This window comes from Thermobia domestica, chromosome 4 (genome assembly GCF_964235325.1).
Source record: "Thermobia domestica chromosome 4, izTheDome1.hap1.1, whole genome shotgun sequence".
Lineage (NCBI taxonomy): Eukaryota > Metazoa > Arthropoda > Insecta > Zygentoma > Lepismatidae > Thermobia > Thermobia domestica.
This window is the reverse complement of record NC_137457.1, coordinates 25043741-25065164: the sequence shown is the minus strand read 5'-3', so window position 1 is coordinate 25065164 and position 21424 is coordinate 25043741. Positions and strand designations below refer to the sequence as shown.

The 21424-nt window shown below is 33.6% G+C and overlaps 2 protein-coding genes across 4 annotated transcripts in view; one reads left to right on the top strand and one right to left on the bottom strand.

Moving 5' to 3' along the window:
- LOC145683580 (uncharacterized) overlaps positions 1 to 21424 on the top strand; it is a 115105-nt gene that overhangs the window by 13617 nt on the left and 80064 nt on the right. The window contains exon 2 of the mRNA XM_081754927.1: positions 13550 to 13608. The gene's annotated coding sequence lies outside the window, so the exon portion shown is untranslated. The remainder of the gene's footprint in view (positions 1 to 13549; positions 13609 to 21424) is intronic.
- The window catches only part of LOC145683777 (uncharacterized), a 139167-nt gene that overhangs the window by 40121 nt on the left and 77622 nt on the right, over positions 1 to 21424 (bottom strand). The window contains exons 4-6 of one of the 3 annotated variants that reach the window (XM_081755349.1): positions 20313 to 20450; positions 12390 to 12491; positions 7178 to 7216 (exon numbers count right to left, since the gene is read on the bottom strand). In XM_081755349.1, coding sequence (XP_081611475.1) covers positions 7178 to 7216; positions 12390 to 12491; positions 20313 to 20450 — 279 coding nt within the window. The remainder of the gene's footprint in view (positions 1 to 7177; positions 7217 to 12389; positions 12492 to 20312; positions 20451 to 21424) is intronic. The other 2 variants (XM_081755350.1, XM_081755351.1) reach the window with 2 other exon arrangements.

The following is a 21424-nucleotide window of genomic DNA, read 5'->3' as shown; positions in this document are numbered from 1 at the left end:
CTCCGTGTTGCGGCACATGTTAATCTTAGCTACTCCTAAAACTATGGATTCGACACTAATATTCGTCATTTTCGATAATTTTTAAATGTTTATCCCCTTCTCCTACGTTGTACCTTCCTTCTCCCCAACAATCAGGCCTGAACTTGGATTGAAACAGCATTAGAAGTGTCACTGTTTCTCTCATCGGCCCCGAAAACTATGGACTCAACACTAATATCTGTCTTTTTTTGATCATTTTTAAATTTCTCTCCCCTCCTCCTCCCCTACGTTGCATCGTCAAAGTGAATAGCCTAAAATAATCCCTGCTCCTAAACTCATATGTTGAAAATTTCATGAGATTGGTCGAGTGGTTCAAGAGTGATGAAGTCACAAAGGCAGTCATTTTTATTTTTATTTTTATTTTATTTTTATTTATTTATTTATTTTTTTTTTTTTACATATATATATACACCTCCCACACGTTGGCTCGTCAAAGTGAAACGATAAAAGAAAAACACCCAAGGACCGATCCTCATTATATGTTGAAAATTTGATCGAGATTAGTTGGGTGGTTCAAAAGTTATTAGGTTTTATTTATACTCGGGAAAACACATGCTGCGATGTTTTCTTTCACGCTTTTAAGCGAAGAAAACGTGAAATATACCTTGAAAAAATACATCGCATCACACGTTATTCTGAACACAAAAACATGGAGCTGCCTGTTCCTATCACTTCCAACTTCCCTCCGAAGCGCTGGATGTCCATTGTTGTCAAGGCTTACCTTCTGCCTACTTTGGACCCGTCTTGAAATCAGGGTATATCTGAAAACTCTATTGAGAGCATATGTGAGAATTACACCCTGTAGAGAATATCCTGTACACCTATTAAAAATTGATGAAATATGCACTTTCGGATTGTGTATACGTGGCTTCCTTTACGCTGATAAGGACCACCATCCACAGTTTCTGGAATTCGAAATAGGGCCTGTTGAAATTGGGCTTTTTCACGATTTTGGACAGCTCTAGCTCTGAAACTATGCACTTTTCGCCATATGTCCATATGAACTTTTTCTCTTATTTTGATGAGAGGAATCACCTCTTACAGTTTGTCGGTATAGTTTATTAACATCCTGTGTATATATATATATATATATATATATATATATATATATATATATATATATATATGGATAGATAGATAGATAGATAGATAGATAGATAGATAGATAGATAGATAGATAGATAGATAGATAGATAGATAGATAGATAGATAGATAGATACACGGTTTAACAAAAAGGTATGACAAAATTTCATTGGTATATTTCTTAAGGGTAGAAAAACAAAAAACAAAAAATCATATGACCATATGTCGGTAAATACATCGTTTCAAAGTTACGGCCATTAAACCGCCCGACGCTGTAAAATAGTCACATTCTGGTCGCTCCTTAATGCGACTCAATTTAAACTTCAATAACTCAGCCCCTAATTAAGCTAAGAAGACAATTTTAGTATGTATGTATTCCTGGAGGACAACGCTTTTCCCCGATATGTATTTTATTTATATGGAGTGTACCACGGCGGACGGAATAGGGTAATTACGGTCTTTTTTTTTTATCCATATTTTGGGCATGGCATTCCTTCCCCCTTGGGAGTACACTCATACAATGCATACCGGCAGAAAACTTCATCCTTTAGGAACACATTGCTACCAAAATTATTATCTTAGCTTAATTAGGGGCTGAATTATTGAGGTTTAAATTGAGTCACGTTAAAGAGCAACCAGAATGTGACTATTTCACACCGTCAAGTGGCTCGATGGCCGTAGCTCTGAAACGATGCATTTCTCGACATATGGTCATATGAACTTTTTTGCTTGTCTACTCATAAAGAATCCACCCCTGAAATTTTGCCGTACATTTCTGTTACACCCTAATATATATATATGAGTGTTTCAAAACAACACCGACAACGTTTGGGATTTGATTCCTCACACCAAGATAAGACAAAAAGTATAGACCAATGGGACCTATCGTTGTCGGGTTAAGACTTCAATTAGGAATTAGTATGTGCCCTACCCAAATATCCATGATTCAGAATCTTGCGGTATTTCCGCAACAATTTTTAAAGAGGTAGTTGGTGAGTACTTCAAATTATATGCCCGTAGCCTAACTCCCTCTATAAAAATTGTTGAGTGAGTACTTTAGGATAGGTCCCACAGTTATGGAGCTATGGATCTTTAAAGTTCGTTTTTTTTCATGTTTTTGCAGCCTATAACTCCGAAAGGAAGCATTTCTGCACGCAGGTTGGTCTATACTTTTTGTCTTTTCTTGGTTTGAGGAATTACCTCCCAAACGTTGTCGGTGTTGTTTTGAAACACCCTGCATATATATGTATATATATATATATATATATATATATATATATATATATTTATTATAGTGAAACTTTGTTACTTTTTTATTCTGAAATAAATCTGTTCTTAAGAGCTCATTTGTTGGGATGTCTATTACTACATGACTTCATAGTAAAAAAATACAAATTAAAAAAACCTAATACAAGTATTTAGTAGATAAGATAAAAATTAGGATAAATATACGAAGTAATACAATATAGAGTAACTGGAAGAGGTATATCTGTATTTTCTCAGCATGCCAAATTTAGCGTTGTCATATTTCAAAAATTGAAAATCCGGGACGCTACTAACTTACGAGAACCTTTGAAATGTTTAAAATGAAAAGAAGTGTTACATACTAACTTACTTCTTTTTTCTTTCATTAGTAATTATATTTTTAGTCATTTAGTAGACCTTCTCTTCCCTAGCTAAGCAAACGTAAGCAGATGATTTATCCTCCCCTTCATAAGCCGCTATTTAAAAAAAAAAAAAAAAAAAAAAAAATACTCCAACATTTTGCAATTGTTATCTGTTCAGTTTTATTAATTATAACAATATATTTTTCTTCTTGAATGGGTAGCTGAAAATTACCAATAATATCGGTCAGGAAAATATTTCATAAGAGAGGTGCAGATTGAAACAGAGTACTAAAAGATAACAAAAAGATTGAACAGTAAAACCTTTTGTTCCTGGCCCAATGAAACGAATGCGTTGTCCAATGTCAAAGCAATTAGAACGTTCCATGTTTTATGTATTCAAGTATTTTTTTTTTCAACTTTTGAATTGCTATACTAATAAGTTAAAGAGAATAATTATATACCTAATCCTGTGAAGAAGAAAAAAAAGCAAACTATAGTATTCCCTTCCTTTCTTCTTCGCTGAAGTCCGGGACATTTAAGCGTCCTGAGAAATATTTTAGGGACGCCGGGACGCAGATCTCGATTCCGGAACGAATGGCAACCCTAGCCAAATTTTTACATTATACACAATGTTGTCGATTCCTAATAAAACCGTGACTGACCGAAGCAGTATATATATATATATATATATATATATATATATATATATATATGTGTGTGTGTGTGTGTGTGTGTGTGTGTTACAGTTTCGGCTATGTACCATAGCCTTCCTCAGACAGATTGAATGTAGATAAGAGAATGAAGATAGTGAGTCTGAGGAACGCCATGTACATAGCCGAAACTTTAACACACACACACACACACATATATATATATATATAGATACATAGATAGATAGATAGATAGATAGATAGATAGATAGATAGACATAGATATATATACTGCTTTGGTCAGTTGGATTTTATTAGCAATCTAATTTCCCAAAGCCACAATGAATAGCTTACAATGTTTTCGGTTTTTATTTTCGAAAGAGAGAAGAAGAAGAAGAAAGTTTGATTTTCTTCTAAACCGTTCAAGTTTGTCCCCAATTACCGCACATGAATTTAATACAGATTCTGACACATCACTTCGTGACAGAAGGAAATTTTGAAGACTATGTGTCATGCTCGTTGTCTGCACAATAGAGAGTCTAACTGTAGCGAGGTACTTCTTCTCTTTCCACCTCATGATCACAAAGATTTCATCACTTACTTGTTATCATAATATGAAATAAAATACATTTCAATTGTTTTGCAAAAGTAAAGTTAAATATCGACAAAAGAAATGATATTTTCATTCGTTATACTGAAAGTTCAAAGTTCATTAAAATGAAAGATTTTAACACGCATTTAAATATGGGAAAGGGCCAGGACCTATAAATAATTTCGCAATTTTGAACACTTCGTTATTCAGGAGTTCGTTCCAGCAACGGTGTCTATTTCGTTAGGATTTCCATTGTTATTAGAGAAAGATTCTTCTTGGCAGAATTGAAATGTTCCTACAGTACAGTAAAATTTCTTTACATTATTATAACTACGTTTTTGTATTCTAGTTACAGTGTTTGTTATTAATTTGTATCTTTCCGAAAAGAAATATTTATTGAAAAATATTTAAATGCACCAACAAAAAGAACAAACGATGTATGAAAGGTATTACACAATTTTGTAACGAATACAGCTTACCCACTGGTACGATTTTTTTATATTTATTTGTTAGTTAGTTTGTTTACTTCAGCGTTCTACTATTATGCAACTAGGCTAAGGCAACTAGGGCTATGATGATGATGAATCAAATGATGGAACGAAGAAAGTGGAAAGAATCATGAGAACCCTAAGAAAACTCACGCACACCCTGTTTACCAACCAAAAAGTTCACTTGGATATAAAGTTTACAGATAATAATATGGAGAAATATAGGATTAATATACAATTATAATTAAAATCTGTAAACAAGGAGTTAGAAAATCTGACACAATAAGAAGCAACAAACAAGAGTTAAGAACTTGTATCACAATCAGCAGCATATTATGTTAGAACTAAATTACGTTAGAGGTATGATTTGAAAGACATATCCTTGGGTGGAGTGGTCGAAGTGAGACAGTATGCGATGGAATGCCATACCTCCTCTTGGGTTTCAGTGATCAAGACATACTGTCACTGGAAGTAGATGCGAAATGCCTTTAATAAACCCATTTTTATGTGCAGTTATTGACGAATAGCTTTGCACGTAAAAGAGATCTTATTTCTTATGTAGAAATAATTTCGAAGTTGACAACACTGACATTTTTTATCTTTTTTCTACCTTTAGTTTTTGAAATGAGATGTCTTCAAAGAAGTTCACTTAGTTTATATTTTGATGTGCCATATTGAATTTTTCCTTTCTTATGTATGTGTGTGCCTTCTTGCCTTAATGCATATAAATGACGTGGTTTGAGCATCTGCTGGGGAGCGGACTTTCTGGGGTTTGCGATTCCCCACAGTCGAGTGGAGAATCTGAGCGTTTTCTCGCAAGAAATTGTTAATATCCTCATTCGATTTTTAAGCATTTTCGTGTATAATTCTCTATAATTCAAAATAAGGTGGCATTCTTTTTATTTATTTATTTATTTATTTCATAAAGTTGTTGGCGAGAGATCAAAGTCTCCTCATGGCTCCAGTAACTACAGAGAAACTTTCCAATGGTTTTCAGTAATTATGTAAATAGAAATGCGACCTTTTAGCAACATACTCTCACTGTATTTGAACATTTAGATAGCCGATATGTCGAGTCAAAATCGTAATAAAACATACCGCCCCTGCTTCTTTCCACTTCGAACACTGCTTGGCTGTGTACATAAAATGGTAGTGTCCCACATACAAACTCGTATTTATGCCCTTGTATATGTTAGTAGTTTCTCAACGATTTCCAGAAACAACAAAAACATTAAAACTTCAATATAGATCTTGAAATAAAGAAATGTAGAGATGGATTCAATCTATTTCAGAGAGGATATATCTGTTGACATTAGAACAATGCAAGATTCATGAATATAATACTATTAAAGTGCTTGGAAATTCTGGTTACGATTTGTTTCAATACGCAAAACTCAAACATGAAAATAAATATGTATTAAGAAAAGTGAGATTGGTGGTTTTGAACTTTTATTTTAGCAGCGACGGTATATAAGGCGTGGAACTACAGCTCAATGTGGGACTGAACCATGAGCTCCAATGAATCGAACGCGGATCTCTCACGCCAAAGGCGCATATGTAGAAACGTTAGTCACTAAGATATTACTATACGTATGTTGGTATATGTACAGGACCTAGTACAGTTTTAAAGGTACGTTACGTGTCAAAATTGCGACAAAGATTCAAGAGAGATATAATCGCACTTATAGAGGAACTGGTATGAGATAAAATTGGTTATTTCGTTAATTTATCATAATTCGACCCTGAAATTCATAAATATAATTCGACCCTCAGAGTCGATAAAGCAGACTGACATATCCAAACATGACGGAAGTTGTGACACAGTCCATATTTCTTAGTAACTGAACATCAATCTCATGAATGACAGAAAGTATGGCTGTTCAGGAAGTGGACTGAGCAGTAATCTAGTTAAAACATTGGCACGGCAAGCAAGAGTCTCAGACTCGATTCTCGATTCACTCATTCGCTCTTTAAGGAAAATGTCATTGTAACAGTAAGTCTGGCGTAAGCAGAGGTTCAACATGAGGAAGTACGTCATTTAGTAATCATATAATCAAAGTAAAGAGCTCATTAGTAACAAGCAAAAGTTAGCAACAAGCGCTAGTTGCCGTATCTATATGTGAACCAGAAATTATCCTATTGTGTGAAATGAATGTGATAGTAAAGGATCAAAGAATTTGGACTCACTTTATGATTGGAATATGTTGAAAGACTAACAAGAAGATAAAAGACATAGACTGACCACTAATAGCTTTACTATTACAAAGTAGGCCCTATTATTTTTGTTAAAGATGAAATAGATAAAGGGAAAGCATCGAACATATAATACTGCACAGAAAGTTAACGAAAAGCACAGAAGTTAACAGATCATATTTTGAAAAAACAAGTATGTAAAGGAACTTGAAACTGCAAATGATAAAATATTTGGAAAAGTACTGTTAAATATTGTACAGCAAAATCACGTACAAAGACATTTACAGGACTTTGCTATATTAGAAAAAGTCAGTTGTCTGTATCAGTTTATAGAATGGAATCCCCCCCCCCCAAAAAAAAATATCCATTAGAATGAATGCTTAAATGTTATTGCAAAGCATCTTCAGTAGAAAAAATAAAAGGATAAAACACAATACATGATCTATGAATTAATTAGCACTACATGAACTTAAAGGGAACAATTCCGTACAAAAGCTAAAAGCTGAGTAAATATTGTGACTTACTTGAGTATTACTGGGGCTCACGCAATTTTGATCACTTGACTGCCAGCAGAGATGAAACAAAATATTAATGGCACAATACGATGTTAAACATTCATACCTGTATTTTTATTTTTTGAAACAATGTATTGAATTGCTCAATGTCCATTTACAAAGATATTGTGTTACTAAAGTAAAATATTTTAAAATTAGCTTCTTCTTTACATGGTATATTAAATGAATGTGACACAAATTCAATTTTCTTTAGTTTATAATATATTTTCGATGACTAATTATCATATCTAGTTTAATTAATTTCTAATTTTCGGCTCTTCCTCGAAATTTAGATCACGCACAATAGTGAGATAAGCATTAAATTAAAACACAAGAAAGGATTTAAATTTGTGTGGATTTATAGAAGGGGAGTCATACTGCCAAGTTGGCGATCCTAGGAAAGAAGAGTATCAAACTGTCCGGATTTCATCTCCCCATCCCACATGAAGCTAATGGAAAATACTTTAGTAGTGGTTCCTTGAAATTAAATACGAATCAAATTTTAAATACCGCTTTCCCATAGTATTCAAATTTGGAGATATAGTGAAGGTTAAAAGCCTAACATATTAAAAATAATACAAAATTTACCTTTTTTTTTTTTTTTGGCTTATTTTTCATAAGTGAAAGGAGATAATAAAATGAAACTTATCACAATCATAGATAATATTATTCTACAACAGAAAATATGAACCTGAAGAATTTTCAGTGTTGCCATTCATATCAAACGAACTCAAGTGTATTTGATTACGTATGTTTTCGAATCCTGCGAACTACTTTTTCAGTAATATTATTACTTACTTTTAATAACTGTATGTTAAAACTATTTTGTTTATTACAAACTAAATAACATGTTACAATTATTATTGAAAAAGTATTCACAGGATTCCAAAACATGACACGTAATCAAATGTGGTTGAATGCCTTCCTCTAGTTGCTGCCTGAACTTAGATTTTGGGGGAAATGTTATTCTGGCAACGCTGTAATTTCTATGGATGGCAACATTGAAAAGTATTCATGTTAATATTTTATGTTGTAGAATAACATTATCTATGATTGTGGTAAGTTGCATTTCATTATCTCCGTTCACTTATGAACTATAAGCAAAAGAAAAATTGTAAATTTTGTATTATTTTTAGTATGTCAAGCTCTTAAGTCCCGAGTCCAAGCATTTACATCAGCTACAATATCACGACCACTAGAAATTTAAATGTAGATATTTATGAAAAGGTTTTATAACTTTTCCTCGTTTAATTCTTCCAAGTTTTCAAGAACTTCAAATATCATTTCGTAACTTTTATAGATTATGCTAAATAAGCAATATTGAATTTTGTTAATTTATATAATTCTTCCAAACCCTTAAACGCTTTCAAACCACATTATAAATTATTTTGAACGTATAGATCCTAGTAACAAAACAATATTTATTAATAATTTGTCCAATACGTCAAAAGGCTTCGAATATAACTTCAAAACCTGCTTTGAATTTATGCATCTTGCTACAAAGCTTTACAACTATTCCCAATCTTTGGATTTAAAAATAATCGAGAACGAGAAAGTGAACCTATCCCCCTCCCCCAACGTTAAATTGCTCAAATTTAACCAGGCATGTAGCCAGGATTCGTAAAGAGGGGAGGGGGTGCGTGACATGAAATACTGTAGTTACCACACCAGAGGCTCGATCATTCTAAACTATTTTACTGGCAAAATATATTGGTTCGTTTAAACAGGATTTCGTAATAGGGGGGAAGGTAACATGAAATTTTGTGGTCATCACACGAAGGGTTCGATCATTCTAAACTATTTTACTGGCAACATATATTGGTTCGTTTAGACAGGATTTCGTAATGGGAGGGAGTGACATGACATATTGTGTGTCAATCTAAACTATATTGGCAACATATATTGGTTTGTTAGGAAAAAATGAGGATATGTTAGTAAGTATTTTAATAACAATCTACGAAGAAATCTCGAGTAAAAAAAAATTAAGAAGTATTGAAAAAGATTTTACAATATTTACGTTCCCTCCTTTGTTCATTCAAATATAACAATTTTCCTTTCATTGTGACCTCAACTATTATAAATAGTGCATATCCCTATTATAACAAGTACATATCCACTATTATAAAAAGTATATATTCAATAATATCTTGTAATATATTTATCAATATCTATGTTCCTTTCTCAGTTAAATCAAGTGTTAACAGAACTTTCTTCCCACATAACCTTTTTTGCTTTTATTATTCCGTCAATTACTGTCTGTTCCAAATAACAGGTTAAAGGAGCAGTAGAAAACTGTTTATGAAATAACATGTTTGACACTGCAGAAAAGCGATGACGAAAAATTATTATAAAAATTGTTCACATTGTTTCAAAACGGCATTATGCTTTCGAAAGCTTGAACTTCCCCTGACTAGTGGCAGAAATTCTGAGAATTCCGTAACTTTTCTATAAATTTCAAATTCTCTGACTTTTTCAGAATATTCCACTCATTCGCCACCAAGTAATACTGCAAGTAATACAAATAATATAAGTATTTTGCAAGTAATACAAATCTCCTCATAAGAAAGAGTAACCAAGTGCTTGCTGTAGCTTTCTATTTTTAATGCTGATTCTTCTTTTTCTCGTTTCTTTTTGTTTTATCCTTCCTTAATTCTTTTTCATTTCTGGCTTTGAAGGGGGAATTCCGGACCCCTGAGATTCCCCCTTGGCTACGTGCCTGCAAAGACAATATGATGTGTTTATTGCAGCTTCCACTCTTGCAGGTCAAGTCAATGAAATATTAGGAGAGCTATAATATCCCCCTCCCGAAGATTTAAATTAAATTGCTATAATAACTTAATTAAGACATACATTTTCGTCGACTATAAACTATTTATTAACGAACTTAAAAGATTCGATGCTGAATTCTGTATGTCTGGGTGTGTGTATGTCTGCTATTTACGAAGTTTTGAATTTTGAGCCCTCCATTCGATAAAACATCAAGAACTATCGAAGAAAGTCATGGGATTTTTCGCGTTAATCTTATCATTCGTGAGATATTGGCCAAAGAAGTTCCGGGAGATTTAAGAAGCCATATCTCGGAAACCGTAAGTCATAGAGAAATGATATTTTGCGAATTTTTCAGTTTTGAACTCTCTATTTTAAGCATATGTCTTCGTAAAGCAATATAGCGTAGAACGTTTTAACAGAAATCTTAAACATGTGAAAATATTTAGTACTCAAGGAAATTATAAATGGATAGTTATATTACAAGAATTGTTTAATGAGCATAATAATAAAGTACATACAACTGTGTTCTGGAAATGCTCATGGAGCATTTGTAACTTCTTTTTTTTTTCTGAGAATTTCCAATCGTTTCAATTGCTTGCAGTTTAAAGTGACCAATAATGCACGAGCGCGTTCTCCCCAATTGACATATTTTCCTAAGTATTTATTAAATACATTCAAATTTTTAGAGAATATTGTGTGTGTCTTGTCGAAAATTAGAGATTTATTGATATAGTTGGGGACTGGAATTAGTGAGATGGAAAATGACTTGCTTCAACAATGCGCAGCATTGTTATACTCTATTAATTATAATCTTAATGAGTTTTATAATTTTGACTGTAAGATTATGTAATTATGCTTGCTAATTGACAAATCAGTATCACGCATATGACCCAAATATACAATAAATTGAGCTGCATTATAAATTATCTTGTCAAAGGGAGAGTTGAATATTATTACAGGAAATAGGAAACAAAGTTAATATAGACAACATTTACACACGTACACAATATGTTGAGAACAGCCTGACTACGCTAAGTAAGAATAGGTTATTCTCACAGCATGCACAAATTTACCGTATCCGATTTGGGAACATACATATTTTGGAAAGATTATTTTCAGACATCGCTTCTTTCCAGTGAATCTATCCCGTTTTAAGTTTGCTTCTTTCTATTTTCTTACTAATCCTTTCCAATGAATCTATCCTGTTTTAAGTTTGCTGCTATTATATAATAAATGAACTTATCACTTAATAGTGAATTAAGTTGTTTTTATTATTATTATTATTATTATTAATAATAATATGGAACAGAATGGACAATCATATCAGTGCGAATATTTGGTACGTGGAAGGTGAGAGAATAGTCAAAGCATCCAAAAATAAGAATAACCTGAGGCCAAGCTTATGTGAACTAGAAAATAAACTTCCCCACAACAAGCTATAACATAACATCTAGCTGACCTCGATATGTGCTTCTGTGATGTGATCTATTGTTTGCAAGAAAAGTTAAAAACAAAATATCTTGTGATATTCTGGTGGATTTTCCGAAAGTGAACAGAAAAACAACAATAACTAATACTTTATATTTGTATACATAACAATAATATTTATCAGAAAACTGTAATTTGGACTTTTTTAAGATTTAAAAATATAGTGCCAACTAGTTGTGACAAACAAGGACATTTACGAGTATAAAAAGATAGATTTTATAAACCAAGGATCATTTATTCGGAATCATTCAACGACCATTCATTCGGCCTCCATCATTTCGGATTCACTTCGTTCCGTTCAGAGCTTCGACATGAAGTCTCTGAGTAGCTGTCGTCAGGAAATTAAGTATAAACTCAGAAAAAAGTATAACTAAGGAATCAAATTCCAAAAACTAGAAAATGCTATTCTATACACGAAAATTGCTTTTCTCTCTTACTCCTATGAACTTCTCATAGTTGACTCAACCGACATTGCTCTCGAATGTGACGAAGCTAATAATACAATTTTGTGTTCACAATTTAAAACACTTAATGCACTATTAAGTGATAAATTCATTTATTATATGATACTTCTTTCTATGTTCTTATTAATCCTTTCCAGCGAGTCTACCCCGTTTAAAGTTCACTTTTTTCTATATTCTTACTAATCCTTTCTAGTGACTCTATCCCGTTTTAAGTTTGCTTCTTTTTGTTTTCTCACTAACTATTTCTAGTGAATTTATTTCGTTTTAGGCTTGTTCCTTTCTATTTTCTTACTAATCCTATTTCTAAGTGCTTTCTTGATCATGTTTCCAGGAGAGAGCCGAAAACTTCACACAAACATATTCACGCATTTAAGAATTGAAGTAAATAGATTTGAAAGAAATAACATTATCTCTTAACATGATTTCATATTGTACCATAGTTTTGTATCTAAATGACATACCTTTTGCTTTGAATTTCCAAACTCTAGGTCCACCACTAGCTTCGTCGGCATTATTTTGTCCTGCCCCTTTACACCTTGTTTATTGGATGATTCTACATTTCCCTTGTACGAAATAAAATGAAGATTACGAACAGTTTCAGCAGGATATAAATTAAATCACACTGATAAGCCAATATATTCATAATTCTTACAAAAACTAGTCACAGCAAAGCTTGGATTCTACTAGTTGTTCTCGTACCGGAATTGCCACATAACATTTTGTAAGAGTTGTGTATTGCACGGTAATGTAGGACCTTTTGAAACATTCGACACACTGTTTACTCTTTCAAAGTGTGAAAACATGGTTTTCGTATTATTTTTTTTTATTATTATTAATAAGAATAAATATAAAATTTAGATGTTAAATTGTAGATAAACATTAATATAATACGTAAGCGAAAGGCTAGTACAACTACAAAAACGAAGTATTATTCTAAGTAGCGCTTTCGGAAAATCCTGCTTCCATCTTCAGCCTAGAAACAATTCGAAAAAGATTTAAAACATGGGTGAGAAATGTGGATAGATAAAAAATTGTAAAAAGGACTAAAAATGTGAAGCACAAGTCTTCTTGTCAGAAATGAATACATGTAATTGGTCACTTATTCGTCAGTGTTCACTGCTTTCTCCATACCTTCCAGGGAAAATATGTAGTGAAAAGCCTATAGCGAAAATATGTAGTAAAAAAATGCTCCAAATTACATTTATATCTCCTTTATCTAAATTGAGTGTAGATTTATCTTTATGAATGTAATATTCTTTAATTTTTCGTTCATCTGTTGTTTTTGCTTTCTATATGAAACATGAATTAGAAATATTATAGTTATTGTCTTTCAAGATTCGCTGCCAATCCAAATAGCTGTTGTAAGTTAGAGATTTCGATGTGCGAATGTATTTAGCTATTCTGCTATAAATATTAGGATCTTCTGAATGCTCTACTTAGAAGAATATTTTGTTTCTCGCGGAGAGTACTAGCCTTTTGCTTACATTTCTTTCTAAACATTATCACCGCTTGCAATGTTGTGATATGAATACACGGCACGTGTCAAATCGTCATGATCAACATCGTGCCAAAATCGTTATCCTTCAAATTGTAAGTTATATATTTCTTTTATCTTTTACAGTTATGTGAAACGCATTTGACAAGAAGTTCTTTATGCGCGAAGGTCTTCCTCCGTGACAGGTATTTCTTATTCTAAAATTCTTAATGTTCAAATGTGACATTTTATGATACATAATTTAACTCCATGTAAACTTCTTGAATGTAAATAGAAAAGATGCCTCTAAACTCCTGAAGCTTTCACTTACTACCGAAATTTTAGTAATATGCAAATATTCAAGTGTTTCCATTGCTTTTAGCATACTCAATGTCTCAATATGTGTTTCTGAACTTCTGTAGCTTTCACTTACTACCGAAATTATAGTAATATGCAAGTATTCAGGTATTTCCATTGCGTTTAACATACTCAATGTTTTAATATGTGCTTCTGATCTGCAGCATTCACTTACTACCGAGTTTTAAGTAATATGCAAGTATTCAGGTATTTCCATTGCTTTTAGCATACTCAATGTCTCAATATGTGTTTCTGAACTTCTGTAGCTTTCACTTACTACCGAAATTATAGTAATATGCAAGTATTCAGGTATTTCCATTGCGTTTAACATACTCAATGTTTTAATATGTGCTTCTGATCTGCAGCATTCACTTACTACCGAGTTTCAAGTAATATGCAAGTATTCAGGTATTTCCATTGCTTTTAGCATACTCAATGTCTCAATATGTGTGTCTGAATTTCTGTAGCTTTCACTTACTACGGGGATTTAAGTCAGTGCTATTCAACCTTTTTTACTCGCGTATCCCTAGACCCAATGCGTCACCAACTGTGTACCTCTGAAGCTCTTTTAAAAAGAATAAATCAAAATGAACTTATTAAACTTAATACATATGTTCTGATTAAAAAGTAGGACTACAGAGACCCATCAAAAGGACAATCAGTGTGCCAATCAAAAGACTATTTACAGGGGGATAAAATGCACATCCGAAAAAAATTAGCATGAGAATTTCAAAACATATCGGAGACATCCAGTTCTACTGAGGAGGATTTTCGCCTTATCCTCCTTGATAATTTGCACACTGAGGACAATGTTAAAAAATTCAAAAACTAAAAGTAACTTTAGAAGTAAACTGTTAATGAAATGACTGAGCTTGTTTCCGGGACGCGAACTCCTCGATTCTTGGTAGAATCTTCAAACGTGCGAGAGTCAGAGCTGATTCTGGATTCAAGCAATTTCTGTGCTTCATTTTTATTGGTGTTAACGCAGAGAAACCACTGGAAAGAAAAATATTCTCGAACCATGATAATTCAATAAATATTGAAAATATGCTTATTTTTGGATTATGTACCCCCAGAAACATCTTCGTGTATCCCCAGAGGTACGCATACCCCCGGTTGAATAACATTGATTTAAGTAATATGCAAGTATTCAGGTATTTCTATTGTTTTTAGTATACTCAATATCTCAATATGTGTTTCTGAAGTTGTGTAGCTTTCACTTACTACCGAGATTTAAGTAATATGCAAGTATTCAGGTATTTCTATTACTTTTAGCATACTCAATGTCTCGATATGTGTTTCTGAACTTCTGTAGCTTTCACTTACTACCGAGATTTAAGTAATATACAAGTTTTCAGGTATTTCTAATGCTTTTAGGATACTCAAGGAAATTAATGTCTCGGTATAGTCAGTGTATATCGCTTATATCATTGAACAAGTTTCAAATTACTAAGTCACAATCTCCACAGCCACGAAAGAACTATCAAGCAACGAAACAGAGTTGCAACGTAGAAGGCGTTGCTCTTTTGGTATAATTTGCCTTTACTTTTAACGAAAGTGTGGTGACGGCAACAGCAAAGGGTGGAAAGGGTTCACATACTTTCCATAAACCAATTCTCCCCATTATTTTTTTGTTGGCAGATTAGGCCACAAGTACCAGATTGGGCGTCTGTTTTAAGTGCTACCAAATTTCAAATTTGGCGACACGTCACTTTTTGGTCTGCTTTTAATTATCTGCAGTTTATAACTCATCAGAATGAGCTATTTTCATATATGAAATCACAAAATCATTAGTTTTATATTATACAATAAAAGTTTTATTTGTTGAGTATCAGTGGCGATTTCTCTTAATGTTTGCATGTTTGTACAAACCTCCTTCCAATATTTTCATCTTTTATTTATGCTAAATCACTTTTCGTTTTATTGTCAACATCATCTTTCCTTAAAGAAGTGCGTTTCAAATGAGGCTGGCTATTAGCTTTCTGCTTGGGAGTTTGACAAACTCCCCAGCTGGGCTACTGCGGGGGTTGCGAGGTGCGAGGATCTTTACAGTGCCTCAGAGGAATCTGTATCCCCAGCTGGGCTACTGCGGGGGTTGCGAGGTGCGAGGATCTTTACAGTGCCTCAGAGGAATCTGTATGTTTGCAGATCTTTTGCAAGCAAGTCTAACAACAAAAACAACTTTTCCAAAACAAAACGCTTTGGAACTGGAAATTCTCCACCGTCTTTCTCCCTGCAATACTGGTTAACACGGTTATCGCCTGAAAGGACATGGTCCGCTCCTCCAAGTTGTACACAGAGGAGAAAAAAAAACTTGCGCCTTGCCTAAATGCGAGATTGGCAAGTGGTCATAACTATTGGTTCTGTTAATCAAGTAAGGTCAAGGCAGCTATGGAGACAGTACAGGCGACCCCGTGAAGAGTAAAGACAGATTGAGGGTGTCTGTAGTTAATACACTCGTGTTTGAATGAGTAGAAATTTGGCAGCATAGAAAGAGGGTTTTCCTTTTCATATGTGTGTAGGTGAATGAGAAAATTGGAGAGCAGCTTTTAGAAAAAGAGGGTTAATGAGGGAAAGGGGTAATAGTTTAAAGGTAACTGCAATCCCTGTCCTCAACTCGACTGACCAATGTCTAATGTAGGAAACCCTTGTCTTTCTTCACTTTTCTCTTCCGCCTACTATCACCCACGCCTTTGGCTGCTTAAATAGGGGCTCACTAAAAGGTCTTCGAGGGGGGGATATTTGGATGGTTTCTTTTGGCGCAAAATAAATCACACCGAAAAAATAATGTATTTGGAGTCTGACGGGAGTATGTTCACGATCAAATTGTCGAATCTGTTCGTACTTTGTAGTGTTGTGTGTGTGCGTGTGCCGGTCTTTGTTGTTCATTGGAATTGTTGCTGTAAATGCATAATACGTGTCTATCCCTGATATACGTGAAGAGACAATGGATTCTGTAACATCTCTGTTGAATTAGCCGTTTCCAAAAAGAACTTTAGAAGCAAAGCTACTTGTGAAAAACATCGGAGGGCCGATTCCGACTCTCAATATAACGCAAGTAATTAGAAGTCAGAAACGAAAATTTATAAAAAAGTTTAATCTCAACTTGTACGAACAGCCTAAGTGGTTATGTGGATGTGAAATTTAAAATGCTTTGTGTTGTTTTCCGTGTTTGTTGTTCGGGGTGGGAAAAGATGCATAGAGTAGAAAAGGTGTTGTGGATATCCAGCATCTGCACACACAAAAAAAGAAAAACAAGAAAAGAAAAGAAAATTCGTCAGCTCATATAAAACACGTTAATCTCACTGTGCTGGGAAATGTGAATATTGCTGTTCAACTAGATGCTGGTTATAGGCGGTCCATTGTGAATCACAATCAAAAAGTGACGCAAAACAGGTACGTGTTCAATATAATCATCAATTCGGTTTTATGGCGTCTTCGAACTGGCTTATAAGAGGACATGATGAAACAAACTCTTTTTCAAATTTATGCGTATTTAGTGGATTAATTAATTTCAGCACTGAACTTAACAGTACTCTCAAGAGTCATTAGAAAACGCAAAAATTTTTAAGGATACGTCAAATATCATACAAAATGAGTTCCATTGCATGTTAGAAGTATACCATGAAGAAATTGCTATCATTGTTTATATTATTATTATTATTATTATTATTATTATTATTATTCATTATCATTATTAAATTATTATTATTTATATAATATTAATAATGGAAAAACGAGGTCACATTGTGCACCACCTAAAATTCCAAGCACGAGCCGCCACTGTTGAGTATTCTATTCACAATGAACAATAGCTTTACTAAAACTAACATGTTCAATAATAGTTCAATTCTTGTTGTAGTACTTTTTATTATTCAGGTCTGACAACACTAGACTTCATTGAGTTTGTGCTGTTGCAGTTGCACTGATTGTGTTGCTGCCTTAGTTAATTCCTGGGTCTAATAGTTGTACGGAGCTGAGTAAACGTGAACATTGCAAATTTACCATATTAACATAATGAGTCAATTAAATTACAATGAAAACGCAAAAATTCATGGCTTCCAGATAAACAATTTAGCAAATAAATAGTGAGAAATAATAGTAAAAAAGGATACTGTAAACGTTGTAAAATGTATTTCAGAGCCCATATAATTGACTTAAACCCGCATGTATCCTTGGGAATCAGAAAGTTCGCTCATTCATACTATAATAGTCCGCCTAGTCCTTTGCACACTCCTGTTTTACTGTTTCTGACGTAGTATGGAGTTTGCCTAAATGGATATATACAGGGGTGCTATTCAGCCGGTTCGCACCGGTTATTAAAATATTTCGAGTTCGCAGAACCGTTTGTTATACCCAGACATAAACACACACACACACACACACACACACACACACATGACTTAACCAAGAGTGAAAGAGAGAAACCAAACCAAATGAAAAACACTTGTACTTTTCCGCCGCTTGTATTGTTGTAAAAACAAACAACTTTCAATTGTTTCAATAGGCAGACAGAAATTTGAGTTGAGTTGATCTTGAGTTTAACGTCCCTTTCAGTAGCAAGGCTATATGAGACGTGGACCTACTAATTAACGAGGAATCCGAACTACATGAGCTCCCGCCGGAAATCAAACCTGGGTCTCCCACGCCACGACAAAAGCGCGTGCGCTAACCGCTTAGCCACAGAGGAGCTCGACAGAAATTTGAATATGAATTCCGGGATTTTGTTCGGGATACTGGGATCTGTGAGTGTAATGAATATGATACGTATCTAAAATGTCGTCCACATATGAATCGCTGATTTGAGAAACGTCATAAGTCAATAATGTCAATAATGCCGTAAATCAATGATTTGTGAGGTTTCTCAAATCAGTGACACTTGTTTCAGGAGGAACTTGCACGAACTCTTAGCGTAACTTCTGATATTTCACAACCCAACGGTGTAGCTACCTTTCTAAAATCAAAGCTGCATGTAAATTCAGTTTCGGCATGTGACTGACTTATGACGTTCCTGAAACCAGCGATTCATACTACGTAACGCGGCAAAGGGGGAGAGGAAGTTCAGCCTTGCGTTACGAAGTATGACATGAGGCAGGAGGGGTTAACATCTTCGTTTCGTAACGTGTTTTTTCTGTAATCTTTATTTTTATTTTCAGGTTTATATGCAATATTTTAAATAAATAATTTTATTCAGTTCTTTTCATTTTATAAATAAATATTTATATTGGTTTAGAAAATTCAGAACATATAGCTGTATAAATTGAATCATGCAGAAGGCATTTGAAGACGCTACTAGATACCAGCATGACTGGCAACGAACCCTGCGTGTATTACAATAGAATAAAAAGACTGTTTTGTGGCTATCGTCGCAATGCATTTACGGTAACACGCTTTTCTGGAGTTAGTTGTTAGCGATCGTAAATACCGCTTGAAAATATCCTCGCGTTCCCACTCGTGTCGCTATTTCTGAGAACAGATTTAACACTTTTGATTTGAATCGTTACCCACTCTATTCTTTCAAGGAGTTTCGCTTCTGAAACATATTTTTTTTTCGTGAAATAATATTTTCCGCGACAGAACGATCCAACCAAATTAAGATATTAAAAACCGAATTCGTCAGATATTTATCTCATACCGAATTTTTTATCTTTAGATTTGCATTTTCCAAGAGAAAATCGAGTTTATTCGCATTCTGGCACTGATTTAGGACAACAAGAATTTAAAAAGGAGTCAACTGAAGTCCAAAGAAGATAGCCGAAAGCTTGTTCACAAACGAGATATCCCTGGTGCTTCACGTGAAGTACTACCATTTTCAAATACTTAGATTTGTTGGCGAAGAAAAGCTACAAATATATTTAAAATATATTGAAAAGTTCTGCCATTAAAAATATTTTTTTATTGTGATAACCCCCAAAATAAGCAAAATTTGTGAAAAAAAAAACATCGAAAAGCATTTCGTAAGAAAACGGGGAGGGGGTCGGCCTAGCATCACGAAGTGTGACAAGAGAGAGGAAGGGGAAAAATTGATCAAAAACAGCGTTACGTAATATGTGAAGAGCCTCTAATGTCTATTACGTGTGCTAACTGTCTACAACACGTTTCTGAATGACTCCAATATCTTCATTAGTTCTCGAGATATATACCTTCGAAGCAATGTATACAAAATAAAGTGGCTTTTCATCGATATTTCGATCAATTGCTTGTCAAGACCAATACTATAATTCCCCAAATTATGGCACTTTCCTGGTACGTACGACACCCTATACCTGCAAATAATTCATTTTTATGTTTCGGGCTACAAATAGATTAAATACGTTACTTTTGGAGCACAACCTCGCTACTTTTTAATCTTCAGATCTGGCAATACTGCTCTCCATGCGAATATGGTGGATTTCAGCTCTCTCTCTCTCTTTATATATATATATATATATATATATATATATATTTCTAACAGTGAAAGGCTTACTCATAATAGTAACGCACCTATTACTTCAAAACTATTGAAATGAAAGATAAAATGCATTTTGATTTGAAAACAAAATCAAGTACGTACTTTAGTTCCTGGCTTGGTGTTCGACTTCAATTGGATTCGCCACAGCTTAAGAACTGTCGCAAGCGCTTCTCTGGCATCGTCAAAAGATTCATCAATAATCAACGCTTCGTCAAGGAAGTTCACTGCTCTCCTGTACTCCTGTAGATAATAAGGAGAAAGTTCTTTTACATTAATGGTTTTTGCAACACATTTACCATTTAAATCATGGTAAACAATATACAAAATTCGAGAAGTGAATAGAAAAATGCTAGAATAGGAAATTTTGAGAATGAATTACAAACGCATGAAGAACTGAAGAGTAGAAAAAAACATTTAAAACTTTACTCATGAAAATTCTTCAATATGTAAATATACGACTTGTAACTATTTTAGTACTTTCACGATTATCTAGACAAAGACATTGACATTAAAGTGTAACGTATATTGGGTGAGATAACACCATCTATAAATGTAACGTATATTGTGAACCACCATTTAAAATGTAATGATTAATTTATATTTTACGTTACATTCCAGCCCACAGTCCGTGTAATTCGTAAAATATATAAAAACGAACAAATAACATTAAATCAGGTACGACAAATTATATCACTATTACCTTTATTCTCCAAACTCCATTAATTATACTTTTCTTTTAGGTTGTCATGACAACGTTTTAAATAAGCAACTATCTGCTGTTATGATAACTATAAATGCAGATTACACCTATAAAACCAACATATACTTTAACTACTGAGATTAAATTTTATTTCTTTCTATTTAGAATCAACATGTATATTCTTTTCATCTTCTTCTTCTACACAACAGATTGTGTAGTTTTATGCACCGTTGCCCAAAACTAAGATATAAAAATAGAAGAAATTACAAAATAGATATACAATATCGTAGTATAAATGGCTCCTGACGAGGACTTCTTAAATTGGTTACAAATTAAGAAAGAATCCTGGACCGTTACATAATTTTACATATAAGGTTACATTACTTTTCGAATAGCCCTCGTATATATATATATAAAATAGTTGAGTTGAGTTGAGTTGTTTTGGGGTTTAACGTCCAGTTCAGCAGCGAGGCTATATGAGACGTTGACCTACTGATTAACGTCGAATCCGAAC